Below are 25,553 nucleotides of genomic sequence, written 5' to 3' on the forward strand. Positions count from 1 at the left end.
AGTAAAACATAACATTCTATCAAAATTTAAATGTTTTTTATTGCAAAATGTAACTTTATTCAAAACAAGGGTTCTGAAAGCAATTTAAACAGGGGCTGTTCTTTGGCCTATAATCTATTCTTTATCCGGATTACAGATCAGAATGTTTTTACTGCAATCTCTGCCAGAGCTCATCTTTTTATTGTGTACTTCCAAGCCCCCTTAATGTTTTAGAAAGGCCTTGACTAACTGAACTTTGATCTGATGTCTTCATTGAGAAAAGCTCCAGGTTGCCTATTTCAGATGCAAATCCTTCCTGAGGCCCAATAGAGTTTAGTAAAGACAGCAAAAAAGAAGAAACAAGAAGTTTCCAGGATCCTCTTTGAGAATCCTGAGGCACATTGGTGTCCTTAATCCACCCCGCTGCACGGATTAAGGTAGGTGATAACCTCTCTTGCTGCCAAAGAATGAGCACAGCGCCTACAAACTGGGTGGAGCCTGGGATTTGGCACTAATAAAACCCCATAAAAGCAATAAAAGCTGGGTCCATGGCAGAGGGCCCTGAATAGGGCTCAGTGTCCTGCATTCCCAGGCTTAGCAGGGAGCTCATGGAAAGCCTACCTGACTCAAGGAAGCGTGAATAATGGAAAAGAGCAGAGCGGGCGCGCAGGGCGCCCAGCGCACACTCACCGTCCCTCTCTGATAATGATATCTTGGGTTGTAAGGGTTTCTGTTATGGTTTTTCTGATTATAGAAAGCTTTTAGCTTTATATAAAGTTATCGTTTAGTTTATATTAAGTTATTACTAGGATCTTTTCACAGGGTGATGGAGACAAGACAATTCTATTCCAGCTGGAGACTCAAGCACAGTCTCTTCAAACTTCAGGCCCAAAGCATAAACAAGGTGAGAAGAGGAGGGCAAGCAAGCAAGCAAGCAAGGAGCACGAAACTTCATCATTTGAAGCTATTCATTGGAAAGTTGGCTCCTGTGTGCAAATGGACTAAAACTTATAAAAATGTGAGATCTCCTGACCGAGCCCTCTTTTGCTTCCATCTTGGAGCACTCCAGGTACTGCCAGGGTGTGGCCTTGGAAGGCTCTTCAATAAATCTCCACTTTATTCCTCTTAACTCTGTCTAGCCTCTGTCCCAGATCCTTAAGGCACCAATCTGAGCAGGCTGGAGGCTCAGGCCAGCTCTTTCCTGGATTCCTGTTTTGCACAAGGAGAAATACACTAAGTTGTCAGCGAGCAGAGCGTGCTTTTACGTGACCGTCTGCTGTTAATGTTTCTAATTGCAATACTAATGTGCTAGAAATCTCAGATTTAGGATGAACCAAGGCAGAAAATTGATTTCATGCTGTGACAGTTTATATATTGCCCCAAGAACATAAGCAGTTCATTCAAAAAAAAAAAAAAAAAAAGGAAAAACCACACTGTCTTGCATTGCAAAACAGGCTCTCCATATACTCAAAAGTTTAAATTAAATTCACCTCTGATACAGATGTAAGTAACAAACTGGCAAAGGCACAGCAAGCATAAAAAGGTCTTTAACTCTGAAAGATTTCTTATAAATTTTCTATTTTTTTGTTATGCAAAATATGTGCAATATGTAGAGAGAAACTGTGGCAGCTGTGAAGGGCAATAATGTAAAAACCATGCTTAAGAACAAAACGAGGTACCTGGCTAGTCTAACCAGGGTCAAATAAATGCAAAGGGAATATCTGAACTACCAATCAAAAATCTATCATTACTCAGAAACAGTAAACAAATCAATCATCAAAAAACCACAGAGACATCTTTCACTCAGCATTCCATCTCTGTATTTAGCCAGATAATGGATAGAAGAGTTTCTGCTATCATGTTTACAGTTCTAGCTAAAAGAAAAGTTAATTTTTCTGTTTCGCAGTTGAAACTATTTGACAGTAGTTTTTGAAAATGCTTATTGGCATATTAACTCAATCAGTTTGGAACACATGCCCTGGAATTTTACTTGACATTGGTTTTTACCAGTAAAGGAACATTTAAAGGAATCACAATCAAAGTCGTTCATTAAATTATTGAACTAAATGCATTGCTATGGTAGCAAGGCAGTATCAGATTTTTCCTCGATGGATATAATCACCAATGCAATTAACATAGAACAGAGCCAAAATTTTATGATAGCTGCAATACAAAATACAGAAAAGTATCAATTTAAAACCAATTTTTCACCAATTAAAATGTCCTGAGGAATTTTAAATGCAGATAGATTTATTCAAAAATTAAAACACAGAAAATATAAATCTTAAACTAACATACACAAAAAATATTGTGCCTCAACTATTGAGAATGATCAAGGTCCAATTCAAAAAGCAACAATAACAAGGGAAACTCCCTCAAAAGGACCGACCAACTTATTCTACCTTACATAATAATTTTCAATAATCACGGGCACATACATATTTTCAAGAAATACTACATTAGGGGAAGAAATGTATACTGCTATGAAGTTAAAGAAGATGAATTTTCAAATAGTTTTTCTATTTTGTTAGAACATCAGAACTCAATTTGTTAACAACATACAATTGTTTTCATATCAATGTACGAGGAACTCTGCCAGATTTAAAACAGACCAATTATTTTGGGGACGGTTCAGAGTGGCCCAGCAAGCTCCACAATAAAAAAATTGATGAGATTATATGATTACCCTGGAGGCTGTTTGATTTGGCATGTCACCATATATAAGTCTTTTCTGACACAACTATATAGCCATGTCTGTACAATTTCACAGAAAACCAAACATGCCAAGCCTTGTAAGATCATTTTGTCACATTCCAATTATGTTTTTAAGAATACAACTGAACTTACTGGGCAGGTACAACTACATCTAACCACAGTTTATAAATGTAGACTAAAATGTATAGACAAAACCAGGATTTTGTTCTGGATAGACAGAAATGCTGTAATTTTGTTAAAGATTGATTGTGCCACTGGATTAAATAAGAAAGCCACCAGCCATGGGAGATTGATTATTCACAAAACACTAACTGTAAACTCTGAAAGACTCACCACTGAGCTTGTTCCTTACATTGTCCCTGCACAGTGATTAGCTCCCAGTGACAGTGAGGCTGACAGAATCTCAAGTGCTTGCTTTAGTTGTTATGCACATGGATAAGCAGGTCAACAGCTTCTTCCACACAGTACTTCCACTGCAGACATCCAGTAAGTCGTGCTGGTTAAACCTACTTAAGTAATTTGTGTGCAACTAAATTTGGGCCAAGTTTGGAAGCAAGTGCATGATCCAAATTTTCATAAAAAGCTGTCTCAATTTGATAATACTCATTGAAAAATCCCATGGGACTTAATTTTTTTTTTAATTTTAAAATTACTATGGTTTGTATTGAGTCTTAGAGTACTTGCAAACTCTCAAATTCCCTTTTTTTTTTTTTGCATCAATAATAATTGAAACATTCAGTGGTGTATGACAGTTTTCCCTGAAGAGGCAATCCTGCAACACTGCCCATTAGTAGTTCTGTTGTCTAGGTCCTACTGAAAAGCATTTGCTTTTCAAATTCATTTTGAGTGCAAGAGGAAAGAAGCTGAAAATACCCATTACCTCCATTTTTGGTAAATTTTGGTAGCGCCAGGCTATTTTCATAGAATCCTGAAAATCCTCAGACTTCACAGCTGCTGCTTCATCCCCCAGTTCCTTCCCATGGGAATCATTAAGCAAAGGGGCTGGAAGTTCCTACAGGTAGAGAGCAAAAGAATGTCAGCTACCTCCAGCAGAAATGGCAGTTCAGATTTTTATCCACACCCCCCTCCAACTTGATAACACAATTATCTGAGTAAAATGGGCAGCTGCAAAATCTGGAACAAAGCCTGATTAAAATAGCTCTTCTGAAGGACTGGCTCCTGCTAATACTGAACAGGAAAAAAACCCATGTAATTATTGTTGGAAAAATGAATTACAGAAGTAAAATAATGCAGAATGGAAATACAACATTTGATGTTCTACTTCATCTTGAGCAGGACCTATATTCATTTTTTTTGTAATCTTTCTTTAGAGACTGACTCCTAAACTACTCCATTTCTGAGAGTGGGCAAGTTCCCTGCATATTTCAGCTTATTTAAGCCTTTTCCCATAGCAAATGTAAGCCAATTTTAACATAAGAATTTTATCAGCTCCTGTAAATTTTCAGAAGTAACCAACAGACCACAACAGCCTAAAGACACCAGCTGAAAGTCACTGCAACAGGATGGTTTGAATTTTCTCTTCTGTTAGCCATCAGGCATGACATCTACTCATGATGGATATCTCATGGACAAAAACACAGGAAAGGGGGAAATGTTCAGTTCTGAATTTTTCAAAAGTTTCTAATGTACACTTTCTTTGCTACACTACTGAAAAAGCAAATGACACATGAATTCAGAATTCATGCAATGGGCTTCTACACCTACTGGCAAAATAAAGTGCAATGAAGTTTCCTGCCCCAACTTTATCACACCCATCCCTGTAAGCTAGAGGGCAGAGAATCTCTGTGTGCTTAAAACAGAACAAGGCTTCAGCTAAAAACTGTGTTTTCCTTGAGCAAAGATTCTAGAGAAAGAACTGTGACATGCCTCAAGGGTTAAACCCACACTGAGCTAGCCAGTAGCTTGGTTACAATGCATTGGCTGTGGAGACATAAAAAGCAAATTAGAAACCTTTAGAAGAAGAATCTGGATTGAAGGGTGGGATAGAAACACTGCACACAGGGAGAGCTTATGGGGACCCTAAATATCCAGGTGACACTCATGGGTTTGCGTGGGTACACATGGCACAAACAGAAACATGCATAAAGGAGACAATGGAAGTTTAAACATGTCCATCTTTGGTTTGGTGTTACACTTATATTAAATAATTAATATCAGTATCTAATATTATATTAGATATCTATTATATTAGATACTATATATCTAATATATTAATGTCTAACAATGAATTATTAATTAATGCCAATATTAACCCCCAATTAACTGAAATAATAATTTAATAATAAAATTAGTACTTAATTTGATTAATATGTTACTATATGAATATTTTATTTACATTTTATTTATTTTATTTACATTTATTTCATGATTTATTATTCATAATTTAAACATTAACATACTAATCCTTTACTAATAATTAATATTAATAACTAGTAAGATTATAATTAATAACTATTAATGTGTATAGTTCCATACATAGCCTTACCAACAATATATGCTACTTTGTTTCTTGTGCATAAATTAACATAGCATCTAGAATTATTGAAAAAAAGAGATTTCAGACAGCTGCTTCTGTCTCTTTCTGGGGTTGGTCACTACACCGTCTGAGGTCCCAGGCAATGGAAGTTATGAAAATTTTATAAACTTTATGTCTTAATAAAATTGCAGAAATAGAACAACTGTATCTGTGTGTTTCAGCAGCTCAGTAAAAAACACATAGAAAGCCTATTTTATTTCTTCTGCTTTTACAAATGAACTGCAAAAACCTGGTAATGACTACTCATGAGAATGATGATGTGCAGAGTTATATTTTCAGATTTATCACAGCTTGCTTAAAAATTACCCTTGCGTACAACAAACTCATTACTATGTTAGTAAAAATTAGGCTTTCTGGGTAGGAAAGCTGCATAAAAATGAAAATTTTGATTTAGTGTTTACAGTTTTCATTAAGTTTACAGATTTATAATAGCCGTTTTAATTTAAAAAAATTACTTTAGTCAGAGTTCCATTACATCTACCCATCAAGAAAGCAGGCAAGCTTTCAAACCAAAGATTTTTGACAGGTAGGAGAAAATGGAAACAGAACACTGCACTGAAAGGTTCTGAGAAAGTCTAAGTACAAACTAGAGCTGACAAGTACCCCGATGCATTTCACATACATGCAGATACAAACCACTTGCATTTAATTCTAAGAGCGTTGAGGTACTACTTCATACTACAGATGAAGTACTTTTCTAAACAAAAAAAAGAGGTTACTTTGAATTGTTAATTTTATAACACAGCTATCCTCAGAGTTAATCAATCAATCTTGTTTTCCAATTGAAATGTTACCTTGAAAACACATACTGAACAGTTAAACTATTGTGCAGATTTAATTTCCTCATACAGGAAATAGTCATAGATTTAAACATATTTAATAATATTATTCATAGATTTAAATTTCCTATCATTAAAAGATCTTTCTTTTTCAGTGAAGAGCTTCTGATTCTTGATCATCTCAAAATATTCCTCATTTAACAGTAATTTTTAAAACGCCAAACGAAGATTCATTTAGAAAACTGAGTTCTGCAAAGAAGTAATTTGGAGGCCTAAACATTTTCAGATCAACTTGCTCCCAGGTAATTTTTTTGTAGTGGTGGGTAATCTCTGTTTTTTTTTCTGACAAGGCCTGCAGAAATCATGAAATCTTGCTTAAACATTTCATCCAACTCCTTGAGCTTGCCCCTGCTTCAGACACCACCACAGACAGAAGAATTTGCTCCCTCACCCTGCTGTAACATCATGGGGCAGCTTTCACACCACCTGCAAAGCCAAAAGCCAGGAAATGGCATGTTGTACCATTCTCCTTCCTGCAGATAAAGAGGAAAACAACAGCAACATTTCTTAAAGCTATTTAATATTTTTCTCCCCTAGAAAAATCATTTGTGCCGCTGGTTCATTGTTGTTATATAGTAACTGGGAAAGTTAAATGTGAGACAAGGACTTAACTACATAAATTTGTGTATTTTACTCATAAAATGTATTTTATGCTGAAAAAAGAACAGAGGTCAAGACAATAAGGGTGAGAGGCTCTCCAAGCTGCTTAAATAACCTCATGTAACAGTGAGAATAAGTTCCTGACTTCCAGTCAGAGAACAAAACCTCCTTACATGGCCCTGTGTGGCAGGGAGACACCACAAACCCCAGCTGCTGACACCCAAAAAACTCAGCCCAAAACAATCAGAGGCACACACACCATCAGTGCAACACAATTAGGCACTGTGGTGTGTCCTAACTGCTCCTAAGAAAGAAGATTAAGAGATCAAGGAAAAAAATGGTTTCACCTGAAGCTGATAAAAGATTTTGGCTGCCAGAGATGAAAATCCATCTAAGGATCATCTGAAACAGGCTTTATTTTTTTTGTCAATATAGCTTGCTTTTAATTTCTAACACAAGAAAGTGTTTTTATTTTGACATAATAAAAAACTAGAATAATAAACTAGACATAATAAAAAAAATAGAAGAGCACGTGCATCAGCTTAGGTCTGGTTTATTCTGTCTTGCCCCTTGCAAGGAAAAGGAGAAAAGACCAGGAGCACTCCAGGAACTCTCTCAGACCAAAAATCAACTCCAAGCTACTTTTTAAACGCCTAATAACTCCCATGCTTAGCTAATGAATGTTCCTTAGATGTACCATGTTCTTGTCCCTGTGCAAGGGACACTGAGCTTAAAGACATTTCTGGGGCTACCACATCTCACAGCCATGCAATTTTCTCTGCCAACACTGTTCTAAAGCAAAGATATCCTGAATGACACTCCTGGATGTGGGGGCTGTGACCTACATGGCCTCTGAGAAGGCTCTGTACATAATAAGCTGCAGCCTGGAGAAGGAGCTCTGCCTTTGGATATTTTGAAGACAAACTGCCTGAGCTCAACCTGTTTTATCAACTTGGTTAAACACATTCCAAGATGTACTTGAGCACAAAGGGGTGGTGGGGAGGAAATTCCAATCCTATTCAAGATATATCTGTAATTTGATCATATTCTATATAAAGAACAATAAACAGAGCTAATAAAGATTGGTTACCTCTAGATTTGCATCCCAACTTTACCATGTTATCCCAGCTTCAGATACTCTCAATTCCATTTACACCAAGCAGTCAGAGGAAAAAGAGGCAGAACATGCAGGGGCTGTTTGAAGGTATGTCTGTGTTCCTCAGAAGCCAACATGCCTTCATCAGCCTCCTAAAGACTCAAAAAAATACCTAGTCACTGGTTTTCCTCAGGATGTACTGATTCATGTATCTCAGTCCTTAACTTGAAAAAAAAAAACCTTTTAACTTTGTAAACTTTATGGGTTCTCTCCCTAAGTAAACTAAAGAAAGACTATAATAAAACTTGTAAACTAAAATTAAACTAAAAATTATAAATTTTATTTCTTTACATTTTTAATAAAAAGAAAAAAGTTATTAAAACAATATTCTAAGTTTTATTCTAAGTCTTAATACTCTCTTTAATTACTATTAATAATTTTTTTCTTTATACCCTTTTAAAATTTTAAACCTACGTTACCCTTCTCCTAATCCTACCTCACAACAAAAAGAACACTAATAATTAACCAACACTAAACCCACCACAGTCCTTCATAAATGAGCCAAAAAAATCTCAAAATTAACAAAACCTCAAATTAATAAACCAAAACCACTACAGTAGGCAATATTGAAAACACTGAATGATCCACACATTTCTTTTCTTCGTATCTGCTTTTATTCTTCACAATAACTGGAAGTGGAATGAAAGGCTTTCCCCTCTTCTGACTCTGGAAATGAAATGCAATTCTTTCTTTCAAGAAAGGAACTGTTTCCAAAGCTGACCATGCCTGAGTGACACAGAGCACCTCAGTGTGAGTGTTGGCAACCCAGCTGCCATTGCACAGGTCTATCCTCAAAAATATTTCTGTCATTACACAGATAAATCCTCAAAAATAAAGGCTGGATGCTTGGATCTATACTTTGCAACTTCTCAGTGCCATGAAAGGGTTCATTACTGTCCAAGAATTATATAATTTAGGATTTAATAGATTTATGTTCTTCAAATCAAATCAGAATTTTAGAAAAACACAGTATTAACAAAATAGGTAAAATTTATTTATAAAACTTCAACCAGAATTCTGAAATGAAAGTGTTATTTAAACAATAAACCAAGAAAAGGAGATACGGGCTATCAGCCCATAATCCCTCTATTTAATCTATTTTGGCTGAAAAATATCTCAGCTCCTACATAACAGAGCTTGTAAAAGCTTTACGACTGGCAATTTTGTGGCATCAGTGTGTCTGTCAACTTCTGAGAACTGTTACATTCTCCCAGGCTAAAAAAAGGCAAATCTTTCATGAGGTACATAAAAAACCAAAGAATGTAGCAATGCATTAGTTAAAATAAAATAAAAAAACCCACAAAAAACCATACAGCATTTCTTGGGGTCAACTAAAATACAAGTCTTTGCTGTGCAGCATGAACACACGAAAAGGCAGACATGCTAAAGTTATTAAGGGCAGTTGGGCTGGAGAGAAGGAAGTTTGTTGCTGTTTTAAAATAAAAAAAAAAAGTTTGGGAGGAAAAAACAGTTTTCTGAAGTGTTCACAGTAAATGACGACATAATTAAAATAATTTAGTTTCCTGCAAACCAAGCTATGAAGGTTTTATTGCAAAGAAGGAACAATTTATTTCAGTAATAAACCTTTTATCTTTGCAATAAACTGGTGGATGAGCTGTACCTGCTGCAGCCCAGGTCCTTCTGGGTTTGCTGCCACATTACCGAGCCTGCCTTGTTTTGGCAGATGCACGAAGCAAAATCAGATTCTAACAGTTTGACCTCTCTCACTTCTTGTGTTCTCTGGGGGATAATAAAATCCAAGATACAATCCCACAGCAGTTAATGAAGCTTAACCTCACACCCTCTTAATTACCAATGCATTACACCAACTATAGGCATCATACTCCTCTCTAAGCTATTTTACAATTCTAAAGAAGTACTACTGTGCTATTATTTAGCAACATAATCCAAGCTGTATGTGAAATCCCTCTTATATAAAACCCTTTGATCCTTATGGGTTTCAATAACTGTATAACTCAAAGTACTTAAGAATTTAAAACCTTACCTATTTATGCATCAATAAATATGTTTTTCACACGGGTTTATGCATATATTTTGAAGTGCAGTTATTATCACAAGTATGACGAAAAACACAAAATAAGAAAATACTAAAGGGAGTACAATTCACTGTTGATCTGTAAAAACAACATTTAAATAGCTTGAATTCACAAGAATTTAAGGCACTTTTTCATTATGTTAATTTTTAGTATTTAAAGAACACCAGATGGTAAGTCAGGAAGGGTAAATATTTTCTTTTCAACAATATATTATACAAATGTCAGTTTAAAGGGCCATACTCCCCAAATGGGGGGGGAGGGGGGGGGAAATTCTATTTTGATTGTAAATATACAAGGTGTATTGTTAAAGGATATAAATGAATTTTTCTCCTTTCAGCGGCCCTTATACAACTTATTTCCATCTCCAGGTAAGGCTAGCCTGCAGAAATTTTTCCTTGACACTCAGAAAGACCTAATGGGTGTCAGGCCAGGGTATACAAGAACTGGGTGAAGAGAATCAAAAAGCAATATTCCTCTATTTTAGGAAATAAAAGTCAGGTGCAAATACTCAAAGTGGAATATTCTTAACACAAGAAAATATATTCTGTACTCCAAACACACAGAAGTACACCCTACACTCAAGTCACAGAACTCTTTTGCTGTAAATCCATTGCAATGTAGCTGCATTTCACAACATTTAAACTCAGAAATACCTATCAGATAATCAGATTATTTTTTTTTTTAGTTTCATATTTTTTATGAATGCTTAAGTAAGTGACATATAAATACAGCAGAGAACGAGAAAGTAAAATTGTGTGAAGGAACTCAGTGTCCCTGTCCCAAACTCTGTAAACCCTGCTGCAGTGCATAATGCACTGGTCTGAGCCTAAACAGAGTTAATGATAACAGCATAATTCATGAAAGCCTTCAGAGATGAGCACTGGAAGCAACAGCTCATTACCTAAGCAAAGCAACTCTAGAAAGTTATCACTTAGGTTTGTTAAACAGATATTTGCAGACATTGAAACCTAAACATTTACATTTTACCACTTCTATGATACATTTTAAAGGCCAAGTAAGTGTCCCAGCTGAGACAGCCACAATACCCAGAGTGCCATCACACAATTCCAGGAAGCTCCAACCCACAGAGTCACACCAGGGCACTTGAGGAGGCTGCAGGCTCTGCTCCCCTTGTCCTTCAGCCCAGCCTTTCATCCCCTCCTGTTGATGCACTGCCCCTGTGTGCCTCTGGGCCCTGTGTGCTTGCCCAGCACACCTGGGCACTCCCTGGCTCCTTACCTGCAATTTTATTCACCTGTCCTGCACAGCTGCACCCACTGGGGATGAGGATCAGCCCCAGCCCCACTCCCCATCACCACACACTGAGTGCCTACAAGCGCTTAAAAAACCTCTAAGTTCAGAAAGAATATGACGAAAGAAAATTTTCTTGATGAATAGACAAGCATTGGCAGATAAGAAATCAGAAATTTGAGCCAAACATTCATCTTCTCTGGTTCTAGAAAATCTTTCTATTAGATTGGTCTAAACTTTTGACAAAGAGGAAGCTCTACACTTTAGAGTTTCCAGAGAGGATGCTGCTTAAAAAGATTTAATTATTTTTAAACAGAAGAAATTTTTTTTTCCAAGTGTCTCTTTCACATGTCTACAACTTCTATGTCAAGATTATAACACAGTTCATAATGGAGACAATTGTACATTACAATATAATCAAATATTTGGATTTTAACAATGAAAAATGTAAAACAGATTCACCAAACATGCAAATAAGAAAAGTAAACAGATGAGCAAAAGGTACACAATACAGAAATTAAATTTCACAATTCATCTGCCAGGCTTAGCCTCCACCCTCATCTTTGTGCTACCACAAGACTTCAGAGAGGTAGGTAGTAGCAAAGTTCCTTTCTGCTGTAACTGTAATTGGATTTCTGAGTATAAAGTGACACCATTTAAGAGCATGCAGCAGCTGAATCACTGCAGCAAGTTCCTGCATTTTGAAAATAAAATTAGAAAAAAAGAAGAGGAACATATTTGCACATATATTTTTACTTTTGAGGTATTATGCTTTTAATGTTTTTTTATGAGCATCTAAAAATGTCAGATGACTGAAAAAACACCTCTAGCATTGGTACATAACTTCTCTCCCAACACCAGCTAGCAAAGAGACAACAAATAATTAGAATTACTCTTTGAAAACAGACAGCCTTGGCCATCAGCCTGATAATTTCTTCCAGGTTTGCATTTTTCCTTTTGACAAAACAATGGTTTAGAATGATATACATGAGGGGAAAATGTAAGCATTGTGGCTGAATGTACTTTGCTGAAGTAAAAAAAAAAAAATCCATGTAGACAGCTATGTTTTCTTTCAAGGCACTGTTTGCACACATCATAATATAGCAGCCCCATGGTTTTTATTGTATTTTTTGGACAAATAATAATAAAATAAAAATGGAAATAATAAAGGTTCATTTTGCTAGCTTCTTCTTGCATTCACTTTTTCAGCAGGAAAAGAGTAAATGAGCACTTTCTGTTCTTCAGGCCTGCCGAATTTGTTGAAGGTAGAACTGTTTTAGTCTTCCCAAAATTACTTAAGTAAATATAAAATTAAAATATAATTCAAAAAATATAAAATATGAAAAATTATAAAAATATACTAACTTACAAATATATAACTAAATATATTAACTAAATATAACTATATGTTAAGTAAATATAACTATATATTAACTAAATGTAACTATATATTAACTAAATATAGCAATAATAATGAAATATATTAACTTTTGCTTTAGAGATCTCTTCAGCTTAGAAACTTTCAAAAAGAGTGTTCCTGGAAGGTTTTTTTTATGTTTTTTTACTAATTTTTTTCTTAACAGCCATTACAGTTGCCCACCCCTCAAGCTTCACCACCATGAGAAACTACATCTTCCCCTTTCACTGTGACACCCTTTATCCTCTCTTCTTGGAAGAGAACCTCCAAAAGGCAATCTCAGCTGAATGCAGAAGTATCCTGTAAATAAAATTCCCACTTGAGAACAGAAACTCTTCCACAAGAGATGAGCAGACAGTTCTAGAAAGCACTTCTGGAGCTCCCACTCTTCCACTCAGGCTTGCAGGTAGCACATGGAAAGGTCACCGATCCAGCACTGGCCAGGGTGCCACAGGTTCAACGTAGTGCTGCAGGGGTTGCTGGTTTGCTTTCCAGCACAACCATGACCTGTAAGTCTTCCTTACAAGACATCATAGAATCACAGAATGTTTTGTGTTGGAAGGGACCTTAAAGATCATTTCATTCCAATCCCCCTGCCATGGGAAGGGACACTTTCCACTAGCAGGTTTCTCAGAGCCCCATCCACCCTGGCCTTGGCCACTTCCACTGATGGGGCAGCCACAAGGTTCTTCTCTGGGCACCCTGTACCACGGCCTGAGCACCTTCACACAGAAGAACTTCTTGCCAATATCCAATTTAAATCTGCCTCTGTCAATTTAAAGTAATTTCTCCTTATTCTGTCACCACACTGCCCTTGTGAAAAGTCCCTCTCCAGCTCTTCTCTAACCCCCTTAGGTTCTGGAAAGCTGCTGGAAGGTCCCCCCAGACCCTTGTCCTCTCCAGGCCGAACAACCCCAATTCTCCGCCTGCCTTCACAGGAGAGGTGCTCCATCCCTCTGAGCACCTTGTGGCCTCCTCTGGACTCAGTCCAGCAGGTCTGTGCCCCTTTACTGTGGGGGAGCCCAGGGCTGGATGCAGAGCCCCAGGTGGGATCTCCCCAGAGCAGAGCAGAGCAGAGGGGCAGCATCCCGTCCCATGCTCTGCTCACGCTGCTTTGCTGCAGCCCAGGGCACATTTGGCTTTCTGGGCTGTCACTGCACACTGCCAGGTCCTGTTGAGCTTCCAGTCAGCCAACACCCCATCCGCTCTCCTCAGGGCTGCTCTCCATCCATTCTCAGCCCAGCCTGTGTTTGTGCTGGGGATTGCCCCAGCCCAGGTGCAGGACCTTGCTCTTGGCCCTGCTGAGCTCCACGAGGTTCTGCCCAGCCTCTGCAGGCTCAGTGTCCCTCTGGATGGCATCCCTGCCCTCCAGAGGCTGCACACGGAGCGTGGTGCTGGCAAACGTGACTGGCTGGGAGGAGGGACAGTTCTACAAAGCCCTTTTGAACAAAGGCACAGAATTCTCAGTGCTCCTCTCTGTCACTCTAGGCCATGTGAAAGCACGACACGAGCCGCTGCTATTGCAAAGGTGAAAAAGAGGAAGCTTATGTTTTTATTTTCTGACTCCAGCATTTTTACTTTTCCAATGGTGACACTGGATTGGAGGGTAAATGTGCCACCTCTCCAATGACATTGGACAAACTACGAGTACATCAAATTTCTCCACCCCTATGGAGGAACACAAAGCAATAGATGGTTTACAGAAGATTGTGGGAGAAAGTTCCCTACAAGAAGGAAAACTCAGAAGGCTTTAGAAAATCTTCCGAATCAGGGCAGCACCTCTCTTGGGTCTTCCTGGTGTGGCAGCCACTGAAGTTCACAGCATGTACAAAGATGATTTTTGCCCTGTGTTTCCCTTGCCCTCTCAGGCCATGCTGGCCATTTCACACGGGCTCTGAAAGTCCCTGGAAGCTCTGGCGGGGCAGGGAGCAAGCAAGAGGCAGCGCTGCTGTGCCTGCTTGTGTTCCCTGGGGAGACAATGAAGGTTCTGCTCGTCCCAGACACTCTGCAGGGCTTTGGCACCGCACAAATGAACTTGCAGGACAGGCAGAACACAGGGCTCTGTCGACAGTGGGAGCAGCCTGTTGGAAATCACCAGCACACATGCTCATCAGCCCTGGGAAATGACTCTGTGCAATCGAGGGCCTCTGGCGTGGAGCAGCAGGAACAGAGATCCTGCCCTGGAGAAGCTCCATGCCACGGCCAGGGTGTTCACCACTGAGCACCCAGGGCTGTGCTGAGGTGCCAAGAGCACCCCACAGGCACAGAGCTCAGCGCCAAGGGAGCCAGCTGCACCTGAGAGCAGCAGATTTCCAGGGGCAAAGCATTCGTGGGCCATTCCACCCAGTCTCACAGTATCAAAGGGCCTGCGGGGCTTCTGCCACGTTTGGGCAGGGCAGGCCTGGGCTGGATTTCAGCCCGGGCTCTGCCCTCGGTGTGTGTCAGGTATTTGGCAGCCGGGTCCACGGCGAGTCCCTGAGCTGGGGCAGAGATGGAGGGCGGGGCTGGCCTGGCCGGGCCGCACTGTGACCCCGGTGACATGCCAGCCCCGGCGTCACAATGGGGCAGCTGCAAACAGCAGCAGCAGCGGTGCCGCCGCCCCAGAGCAGCCCCGGCCGGCGAGCAGCGTGCCCGCAGCCAGGAGGCCGCGCCGGGCGCTGAGCGCTGAGCCAGGGCAGCCAGGCGAGTTCCCGGGGAGCCGCTGCCCAGCGGGCACCCGGAGCCGGTCCCGGGCGGGAGAGCCTTTGGCAGGGCACGGCGCTGCTGCTGCCGGGGCAGCGGCACAGCCGGGCAGCCTGACGGCTCCGGGCCGCTGTGCTGCCTCCGGATCCCCGGGGCTGCTGCCCCGCTGCCCCGAGCAGCGCATCCCTGCCGCCCGCACGGACCCTCCCGGTCCCGTCCTCACCTGCCGAGGCCATGCTCGGCACCACCTTCCTCCTCCTGCTGGTGCAAGGCCTCCTCCGGTACCCGCAGCCGGCCGCCCGTGGGCTGGACGAGGCCACGCGGGAGCGCATGGAGCAGCGGGCCGAGTACCTGAGCCAGGAGATGGCTCGGCTGGTGCAGGAGCTGGAGCGGCAGAGCCTGGAGCAGAGCGCTGGCGCCTGGGGAGCCCTGCTGCTGTGGCCGTGCTGGGGAACTCTGGCAGTCCTCGTCCTCCTCTTGGCGCTCTGGCTTGGAGCAAAGCAAGTCAGAAGCCATGAGGAGAAATGGGAGGAGGTCGGTGCTCCTGGAAATGGCAAGGACAAACACAGCGGAGCCCAAGACGACGAGGCCCACAAGATTGAAAGCAACCCGGGAGGCCTTTCAGTGCAGCGCATCCAGTTGCCTGTTGTGGATCTGGAGAAAGGTTGCTCGCTGATTGGTGACCTGATGGCCAAACTGAGAGACGTCTTTGAACAAGGCTTGTCACACAGTTTCTACCCGGTGCCACAGGAAGCCATCGGAGTGGGCAGCGCCTTTGAAGGCTGGAGTCCCCGTGCAGAAGATCCTGTGTACCAGGTGCTTGTTGCCCTGAGTCCCCCTGCGGGACACGCCTTCCACCTGGAGCTGGACACCGCAGGGATGCCCCAGAGGAACTTCTGGGTGCGCGTGGAGCTGCTGTGCACCTGCCCCAGGGAGCAGCCGGGGGAGGACATGCTGTGTTTCCTCCACCAGCCTGAGCAGGAGCTGAGGAGGAAACAGGAGCCCAGCCTCCTGCACACCCTGTGCACCGGCTCCTATCTGGATGTGCAGAAGACTGCCCAGTGGTTCTGTGGCTTTGTGAGGGTAGCCTGGCTGCTGTTGCCTCAGTCCCGCCACTGGCGCTTAACGTTGCTGCCCTCCAGCCGCTCCTGCCGGTTTCAGCTGAGCAAAGGCCAGGAAAGCTTCAATGCTGAGATGATCTTCGGGGTGCGGCGAGGAGACTCTGACATCTTTGCGGGCAGCCTGGCCACAGAAGCGGGCACGCCAAGCACCGCGTGGCCTGAGACCTGTGCCGTGGCAGAGGCCAAATTCTTCGGGCACATTTCCAGGCAGGTCCCCCAGGACAGCTGCCACTGCAAGTGCCTGCAGCTCCTCAGCCACAGCCTGCCGGGTGTAGGTTTGTCCAGCTACACCTTGAAGACTGTGCTGATGCACCTGCTGAGCACCGTGCCCCTGACACGCTGGCGCAGGAGGGATTTCCCCTGGCGGATGATGGACATCCTGAAGCTCCTGCGCTGCTCGCTGGAGACCAAAGCGCTGCAGCACTTTGTCATCGGCAACGAGAGGCTTCCCGAGGAGATCCGTCTGCCCTCGGACTTGCGGCTGGCTGAACCTCCCAACCTCTTGCAGCACCTGGCCAGCGATCCTGACGCCCAGGAGAAGGCCCTGCAGGACTACTTTGGCCTGGTGCTTGGGCTCAGGCAACTGCTGCTCTCCGGCCACTGAAAGAGATGCTGCTGCCCAGAGCTGTGCTCCTGGGGCCTCTGGACAGAGGCTCTGTACATTAACCCCTGTATATATTAGCCCCCCAAGGTTTTACATTCATTGTATTCATTACTGCCCTGTAATGAATGCATTTCTTATATATATTGATATTCCTTTTTTTTGTGCTATTACTACATAGATTAAGACTCTCTAGTTAGTGCATTAACCTATTTGTTTTTTCAATAAATCCGAGTATTTCATTATCTGATTTGTGGTAGGTCTTCTTGAACTTGACCGGATGTGTAGTCTACACACTGAATGTTTTGCAAGTTTGTTTTTCTAGCTGCCTGTAGTCTGTTTTGATAGGCAAATACATGTATGAAATAATGACAACTAGTGATGAAGAAAATATACTTCTGTTTATTGGGACTTAAACCATCTTTGCTTTCGGCTGCTAGTGATCTGCACAAAATCAGAACAGCACTGTCTTAAAAAAAAATGATTAAAAATGTTCCTGTTGTCCATAGGGGTCAAATACAGGTACTATTGGGATATAAATTTTAGGAATATTTTTTAGGTGATCTGTCTTTATTTCATTAACCCCAGTTATAGATTGCACACATCTGTTCACAGTAGAAACTTAGACATATCAGTCTTTGAGAAAATGCAGAGAAAAATGACAAGTGAGAAATTCTTCATGTAGTTTTTGGTTATTAGATTCGAGCTCAGTAGCTTATATAGATTTATGGATGTCACTGTAGATGTATATAGTGGAAAGATGATAAGAAGGTCCAGAAATCTGATGCTCTATGGAGGTTTCAAGATCTCAAAAGGATTAGCTGTAAGTTCTGATTTTAGTAGTAAAGTAAATTAGATACATAATTTTTCCTTATTATTCTGCATTTCTCTGTGATGTGCTACTTGTAGAGAAGGTACGTGACCTATCACTGCATGTCCTAGTAAAAACTGCTTTTAGGCCCCCTTTAGGAACTGCCAGGCCACAATGAGATCTCCCTGGAGCCTTCTCTTCTCCAGGCTAGACAAGCCCATTTTTCTCAGCCCGTGTCCATAGGTGCTCCAGCTCCCTGGTCATTGTGGCCTTGCTCCAACAGGATCATCTTCTGTTAGTGCAGGGGACCTCAGAGCTGGATGTAGGGCTCCAGGTGGGGTTTCCAGAGCAGAGGGGCAGCATCCCCTCCCATGCTCTGCTCACGCTGCTTTGCTGCAGCCCAGGGCACATTTGGCTTTCTGGGCTGTCACTGCACACTGCCAGGTCCTGTTGAGCTTCCTGTCAGCCAACACCCCATCCGCTCTCCTCAGGGCTGCTCTCCATCCATTCTCAGCCCAGCCTGTGTTTGTGCTGGGGATTGCCCCAGCCCAGGTGCAGGACCTTGCTCTTGGCCCTGCTGAGCTCCATGAGGTTCTGCCGAGCCTCTGCAGGCTCAGTGTCCCTCTGGATGGCATCCCTGCCCTCCAGAGGCTGCACACGGAGCGTGGTGCTGGCAGCTTGGTGTCCTCCATCCCACTTTGCACAGGCTCCACAGCAAAAGCAGCTTAACAGAGCAATCTTCATTTTCAAGGTAAACTATAAATAATCCATCTTTTCTCCTTAAAACTTGTGAGAATCAGTTCTACCTCCCAACCCAAGTAAAATAACCAGGAATGAAGGTAAAGAACTTATTTTATAGGTAGTTTAGGCAGTTGTAGAATTTTAATGCCAAACCTGAAATAATTTTACTATTAAATAAATTTTTTATTTACCAAGGCAAGCAGTTTTATTTTATGATCAGTCACAGAAGTTACCATATAATTTCTTATATTATATACATTCTCAGTGCTTGTCCCTTAAGAGTAAAAAATTGCCTTTTTTTTTTTAAATATAGAGTGAACAGAAATACCCTCCAATGTTTAAAATACTTTCTAAAAACCAACATGTATATAGTTCTGTAGGCTTTACCAGTGGTGTATAATTTTTCAGCATTATGTCTTAATGCCAGTTTCCTGAAGGAGCTCTGACTACAAAAGGCATGAATATATTTTCAAAGGATGATGGATAAATTGGTGGGTGGTAATACAATATATCTTAGGCAGCTGATCAGGGCTTTTTATCCTCTGCCTGTCTTTTAGTTATACACATTTTCAAGATAATTATGGTCTATAAGAATGTCTTTTCCCCTTCCTACTACCAGCAATATTTGTCTTGGTTATAGGTTCAAGAAACTTCCAATCACATCACAAAATTGGAATAGGGCAATTATGACATCTCAGCAGAGAGCTGAACATGCAAATAGACTGACCACACAATATGGACATTAAATATGGACACAGTATGGACAGTTAATGAACTGCCTTTATGAAACCCCCCAGCTAATTACATACTGGCTGTGGAATGTATTGAATCCACACTTTAATTTTACAAAGTAAAACCCAAGCATAAGGTGTAATTCAGTCTGGTATCTATCATGTCTGTGTTACCTATCCAGTGAAGAATACAGATACTGAAAATAAATTAATTATTAATCTCATTAAATAAAGTGCCATGTTATTCTATGGTCAGATATGCTATTTTAAAATCCAAACTTGGTGGAATCATCCCAAGAAGCTCATTTTTATAACAGGAGAGATCTTGAAGGTGAGGGTTACTTCACTGACACAATACAAGTCAGAGAAATTAGCTCTGCTGTGCCTTGTCTGTTAAACAAAGGAAGTGTTGAATAGCTAAGGTGATAGTAAACAGCACAGACAAGAATATTGTTGGATACATAAGGGCACAGAAGGGGGCAGAAATCAAAACAAGATTATGTTTATGCAGCAATATTGTCCCTCCATTTATAGTATCCCAGAGCAGCACCACCATGGAGTTACAACATAGGAATGCAGCATCCCTGCCTACTGTCTACCCCTGGAAATTAAGCAGGAAAATTATTCCCTATCAAGCAACAGAGCTGGGTAAGGCACAGCAAACTAACTGACCCCAGACTCAAAAGGGTACAAGATGTACAGAAGATGTATGTAACAATGTCTGCTGGTTATCACATAAAGGCTAAAAGGAGCCAGAAAAAAACATGACAGGCAATGGACAATGAATCAAAGGTGAATGAAAGAAAAACAGAATGTACATTAGCTACTCCATTTTAAGAAAATTTGATGCAATGCAATAAAAATACTAAGTTGGATAATTAAATCTCAATGAGAAAAACTGCAACAATCATGTTGTATCATCAGGGAGTCAATACTTGATTATCCGTAATTTAAAACCACTTAATTAAAAAAATGTAGCACATGCTTATATAATTCATACTTGAAAACTGAATTTTAACCTATTTGTTTAACCTTTATTCTAAACCACAAATGATACAAAATTTCACCCTTAAATGAACCTTCTTTAGGTTCAAGAGCGTTAAAAAATTGATTTTTCACAACCACAATAATTTAATTTCATTAAGAATATACTTTTTCCTGAATACTGAAGATAATATTCAATAGGTAAGGCAAAGAATTTACCATCCCTAGGTAGGAAAACAGAAGAGTAATAATTTTGTCCAGAAATAGTCTCTGAAGACACTTAAGGAAATAGCCAGATTTCACTTGATGCAGAAGTAATCAGTAAATTATATGTTACTTCTGGTATTAGGAAAACGCAGCCTTAGAAAGACATAAAATATTTAATGAAATTTTGTAAGATTATCCTCACACTTCAGCATTTTTTGCACTGTTGATCAGGCTTTTTCCCTTATGCAATTTTCTCATGACAGAAACTATCAGTGTTTGATTGGGAGACAACTGAAGTCTGGAGGGATCATTTCTGTATGACCTGATCCAAAGCTGACCAAGTTCCTTAGCACAAAAAAGAGTCAGAATGAAATGTAAGTGTAAAGGAAATCATAAAGATGTTAAATGATGTTTTTATTTTCTACAGGAAACTACAATAAATATCCACACTGTACACTGTCTCTACTACAGCATACTGGATGAAGCTTAACTACTTTTCCTCCTGGGCAGGAGGAAATTAAGTAGTAGGGTTTACTGAAATCATTCTACTAAGCCAGTGGAATAAAGAAATAAAATAAAGAATAAACAGGTTCTGAGCCTGATTTGGCCTTGGGAGGATCTAACTCCACTGTCCATAGATGGGAGGTAGAGACCTGAATTTAATTCTCAAATCTGGCTGGTATAAATACTCCTGTATGTCCCAACACATTCTTATGAATCATCAAGATTAATTCATTTGTTGCTACACAATATATGCATTTAATTAATCAGGAAATTGCAACTTTACTTATCAATAGCAATGACTCTTATTTACCTTCAAAATGTTGTCAGGATGCTCTTTGGCAGAAGCAACAAACAGTTCATGTCCACAGACAATTCCCTCTGCGAGAAAATACTTGAACAACAAATTTGAGTAAAGGCCATATTTATCCTCCTCTGTGAAAACAAGAATGGTTGGATTTTTTTGTTAGATAAATTGCCCACCTGTAGGTTCACAACACTGTAAAATGCCTCTCTGGGTCTATCTCCTGGAGTATAGAATTTACAACATAGATCAAAGGTAAAACAGGACTCAAAACCTTTAAAATAATGCTTGATAATACTGTATGTAAATTTTTTTAAGCCAGAGGAATAGTCCTCAATCAGGCATTTGATTCTAAGATACAGATGGGATACAGCCTCCTCACAAGGCTTCCCATAAGTATCAACTAAGATGGCTGAATTTATGGATTAATGGAAGGGGGTTCCTTAATTTAGAAGAAATATGTTAATATTTATTTTCTTAGTGCTTAAAATATTTGTTACCTGATGCTTTTCAAAATTCAGCCATATATGGCATGCTAAGCCTATACAGAGGTAACATCCAGAATAGAGACATTCTTATGTCTGAACTTCTTCCGAAGTTGTGAAATTACAAAAACGAAACAATTACAATTACAAAGAAACCAAACAATTAGCAATGCTGTTCTTGAAACCTAACCAGAGCAAAATCAGAAGAAATTCAAAAGACTCGTGAATTTACAATTTAAGCAGTGAGACAATACTTGTTAGCAGACACTGCGAATACTGGGCCACTGAAATGAAAATACAAACTCTGACTTCAGAAAGACTAGCATTTCCTTCAGCTTCCCTGGAGCAAGTTAAGTGTCAGAAATTACCAGAATTAGAAAGTCTTAATGAACTCATACAATGAAAACTCAGCACAACTTCAAGCTATGGGAAGTGGATGTGTGCAAAACAACTGAAATCGGAACCATCTCTGATGTTCTTTATTTGCAGGAAGTAGCAACAATAGTACTGTTAATGCTTTTTATGGTTTTGGGAAGAAAAGTAAATGAGCTACATTAAGTTTCACTTTTTCATCTCCTAATCTGGCTGAAAGACAACACACAGAAATGTTAAGGCATAAAAATACAGAGAGATATTTCTCAATACAGTAAACAAACAACTCTGTGTGTGACTTGGAAAATATTTCCTAACCACACATATGAAATAGTAAAATTAAAAATAAAAAAAAACAGTAACAAAGAGAGAGGAAAATAATTGTCATTCATATCTAACTTGTAAAAAACAGTAAAGAGTAAAATAAAAATACTCTAACTTTGACATGTCCCTCAATCAAAATGAATCAATGGAGTGAAGGAGAAAAGGAAAGAAGGAAAGTGTATATCCATTAGGAAAACTAACAGCAATGGGGAAACTTGGGAAACAAATCACAGTAAAGTATTGTTGCACTGCTACAGTCCTAATATCTTGCATGTGTACTGATAGTCTCAGTGCTTAGATTAACAAGAAATTCAAACCACAAGTGTTCAAAATCACGGGAGAAAACCCAGTTCTCCAAGAGATATTCCCCAACCTCCATGGAATATTAGGTAAAACAGAATTAATTTCCTGCTTTTTAAAATTGCACTTTAAAATTCAGAATTTGGGATAGTAGAGTTAGTCAAAATTACTCTAAAGCAGTAGCTCAAAACAGATAAAAATGTTTCATACTCCAATCACTAAGGAAATTACTTAAAACTGGGTAAGCCAAATAAGCCAAAGGCAACACAATAATTACAACATTCTTACTACTAGTACTAGCCACTCTGCAGTTTCTTGTAGAGTCTTAGGGTTTTAAGAACTTAGATTATATTAATAGAACTTACCTTTGCTAGTGTTGACCTGCTTAGGAGGCCATATTAGCCTCCAATGTACTTGCAATAACACATTGTCTTTTTTTTTTTTTAAGAAGGGTCTTGTGACAAATATGGACAGTTCTGAATCATAAAAAGCACAGGACTAACAAAAGGTTACTGGTGACACTACTGGGTTCCTTGTCAAAATGTCACTAGGACAGATTCCCAAACTGCAATTTACTTGAGAATTTGGAGCTTTTGATTAAATATTAGATCCAGTTTACTCTTGCATCCTTATAAAGCCGTTATTAGTGTAACTGAAGAACTGCCTTCCTACTAACTCAGGGATGGGACTGAGGATGTAGAACCAGGTGGACACAAGGTTCAATGACATAAAACTGAAACACTCCCATTGCAGAAAAAAAAACCCACAACTGCCACTACCCAAGGTTTTGAAGAAGCATTATGGTTGTATTTTGTAAATACAGTCTTTGGAGCCTGCTTAAATCTTAAACTGTTTCTAGAGGGAAATAAAATTCCTATGCTGAGTAAGTGGCCCTTGTAACTGGAGTCCAGACCACCAACAGCTTCTGCCCCCTCAAACATTGGCTCTCTTTAGTTTTTCTTCCTGCATTATTATCAGTAATATATTATTCACACTATATTGATTTCCATGTGCTAATCTCCAACTGTGAAGATCTCAATCTAAGAAGCAAATACCTCCAGAAATCAAAGTGGCAGCATGAGATCTACATTTTTTTTAAATTGTCTGAGGTACCTGAAAGCAGTCACCAAGGCTCCTGTGTAATCACATCACTGTGGCAGATGTCACTGGAGGGAGACAATTTTGTTAGATCTCTCTCCCTTTGACCAAAAGAGGGAAAGGAACACTCATCAGCATTATGGAAGGATCCTCAGCTGTAACATGTACATCATCCTTGCTAAATGAAAAATCTTGGGTTCTCAGTTTTTATCTACAGGTTAAAGTTCACCATCTGAGGCACAGAAACACTGAGTTGATATGTATTTAACTGACATTTAATGGAATATAAGAAAATATCTCGTTTAGTCCAAGTGTTTTGTTGCTTGAGTCTGTGTGTACAACTGTACAGAGAGGCTTTCTGGATTATCATTTTTGATACCAATTATTCCTTAGAAAGTATAGAACATAACAGAGAAACTCCATAAATAATGGATAAATACAATAAATCATACAATGTGATGATGATTATTTAACTAAGAAGAAATACAGCTGTAATAGTTAAGAAAAAATTTTCTCAAATTTGATTTGAAATGCTGAAATGTTCAAATATATTGTAGAAGTAAAACAATGAAGAACAGGGATCTAAACCTTTTAACTGAATAATTGAAGGTTGTAATTAATTTTGTTGATTTATTGATTTATTTGCAATATATCAGGCCTAGAGAGGTTCTTACATTGCCATACCCTTCCAAAACATATTTTGCAAAACAACAAGGAATGTTCAAGTTAGCAAGTTAAAAACACATTCAGTGTAAGGACACATCATTTTAACAAAAGCCTTTCCTTTCTTCCTAAATTGATTTTCATAAGAGTAAACTTGCAGTAAAAAAATTAAATTAAGAATTGGAAAGTGATCTAAATATAAACCACCTCATAGTCTCCTACAGTACTCTAAGGATTAGATGTGTCTCAGAAAGCCTTTACAAACAGTGCTTCTGGAATTGTTAAAGTCAATGCATCTCTAAGAATCCCTCAGCTCTTCAATTTGTGAGATAGAGGATGCTTTTTATTGATTCATTTCTAGGTCACTAAACTTTTGTGGTATTCAAAAGATCTAAAGTGCATCCATATGGGGCTTTTCTGATAGCATCCATTGTACCCTGGCTTCAATAGTTACTATTCAAAACCAAAGGAGTACAGCTTTCTTCTTGTAAATAAACAAACAAATCATTTAGCACAGGTACTTCAGCAGCTCACTGATCACTTTCATAGAATCCCAGAATGAAATGCTTTCTTGAGAATGCTTGGACTTAGCATTTGATTGGCTAGGATAAATTTTCAACTGTTACCTTTATCCTTCCAAACTCCTCCACGTCCAAAAGAACTACCTTCACTCAGTACATGTAGGAACTAACATTTCAGACCATTTTAGTCAATACTCAGGACAAGCCCAGCTCAAATCTTTAGTCTCAGCCTGCACACTAAAGAGCTGGCCCTTCACTGGGAACTTCACTTCCAGCTACTAAGGCATATACTCTTGCAGCTGCAGCCTCTTTTCTGGGTCCAGTCAGCACAAGTCAATGGCACTGTGCAGCTTTCTCTGATTCTTTTGGAATAAAGAGTGCTCTCCAGCTAAGGAGCAGGTGAGTAACTAGTGAAGTGTGAAACTACACAAGGAAAAGAGATTATTTACCTAGAAGCTATGCATATTGTCTCCAGGACAAAAGCTCTTCTGATCCTACAGGTAAGGACGTAAATAAAATAGTCTGTTGGGATGGCT

The 25,553-nt window shown here is 39.9% G+C and overlaps 2 protein-coding genes across 2 annotated transcripts in view; one reads left to right on the top strand and one right to left on the bottom strand.

The window, feature by feature from the left end:
- ELP4 (elongator acetyltransferase complex subunit 4) overlaps nt 1-25,553 on the bottom strand; it is a 140,194-nt gene that overhangs the window by 102,336 nt on the left and 12,305 nt on the right. Inside the window, exons 3-4 of the mRNA XM_021536708.3 lie at nt 21,264-21,385; nt 3,575-3,706 (exon numbers count right to left, since the gene is read on the bottom strand). Coding sequence (XP_021392383.1) covers nt 3,575-3,706; nt 21,264-21,385 — 254 coding nt within the window. The remainder of the gene's footprint in view (nt 1-3,574; nt 3,707-21,263; nt 21,386-25,553) is intronic.
- LOC144246396 (inositol 1,4,5-trisphosphate receptor-interacting protein-like 1) lies at nt 15,488-16,978 on the top strand. Its single transcript, XM_077783795.1, has one exon. It carries the CDS (start codon nt 15,488-15,490, stop codon nt 16,976-16,978), a length of 1,491 nt encoding a protein of 496 aa, XP_077639921.1.

This window comes from Lonchura striata, chromosome 6 (genome assembly GCF_046129695.1).
Source record: "Lonchura striata isolate bLonStr1 chromosome 6, bLonStr1.mat, whole genome shotgun sequence".
Taxonomy (NCBI): Eukaryota; Metazoa; Chordata; class Aves; order Passeriformes; family Estrildidae; genus Lonchura; species Lonchura striata.

Bases quoted from the DNA above. Each gene is read 5' to 3' on its own strand.
- LOC144246396 (XM_077783795.1), top strand. From the start codon at position 15,488: ATGCTCGGCACCACCTTCCTCCTCCTGCTGGTGCAAGGCCTCCTCCGG.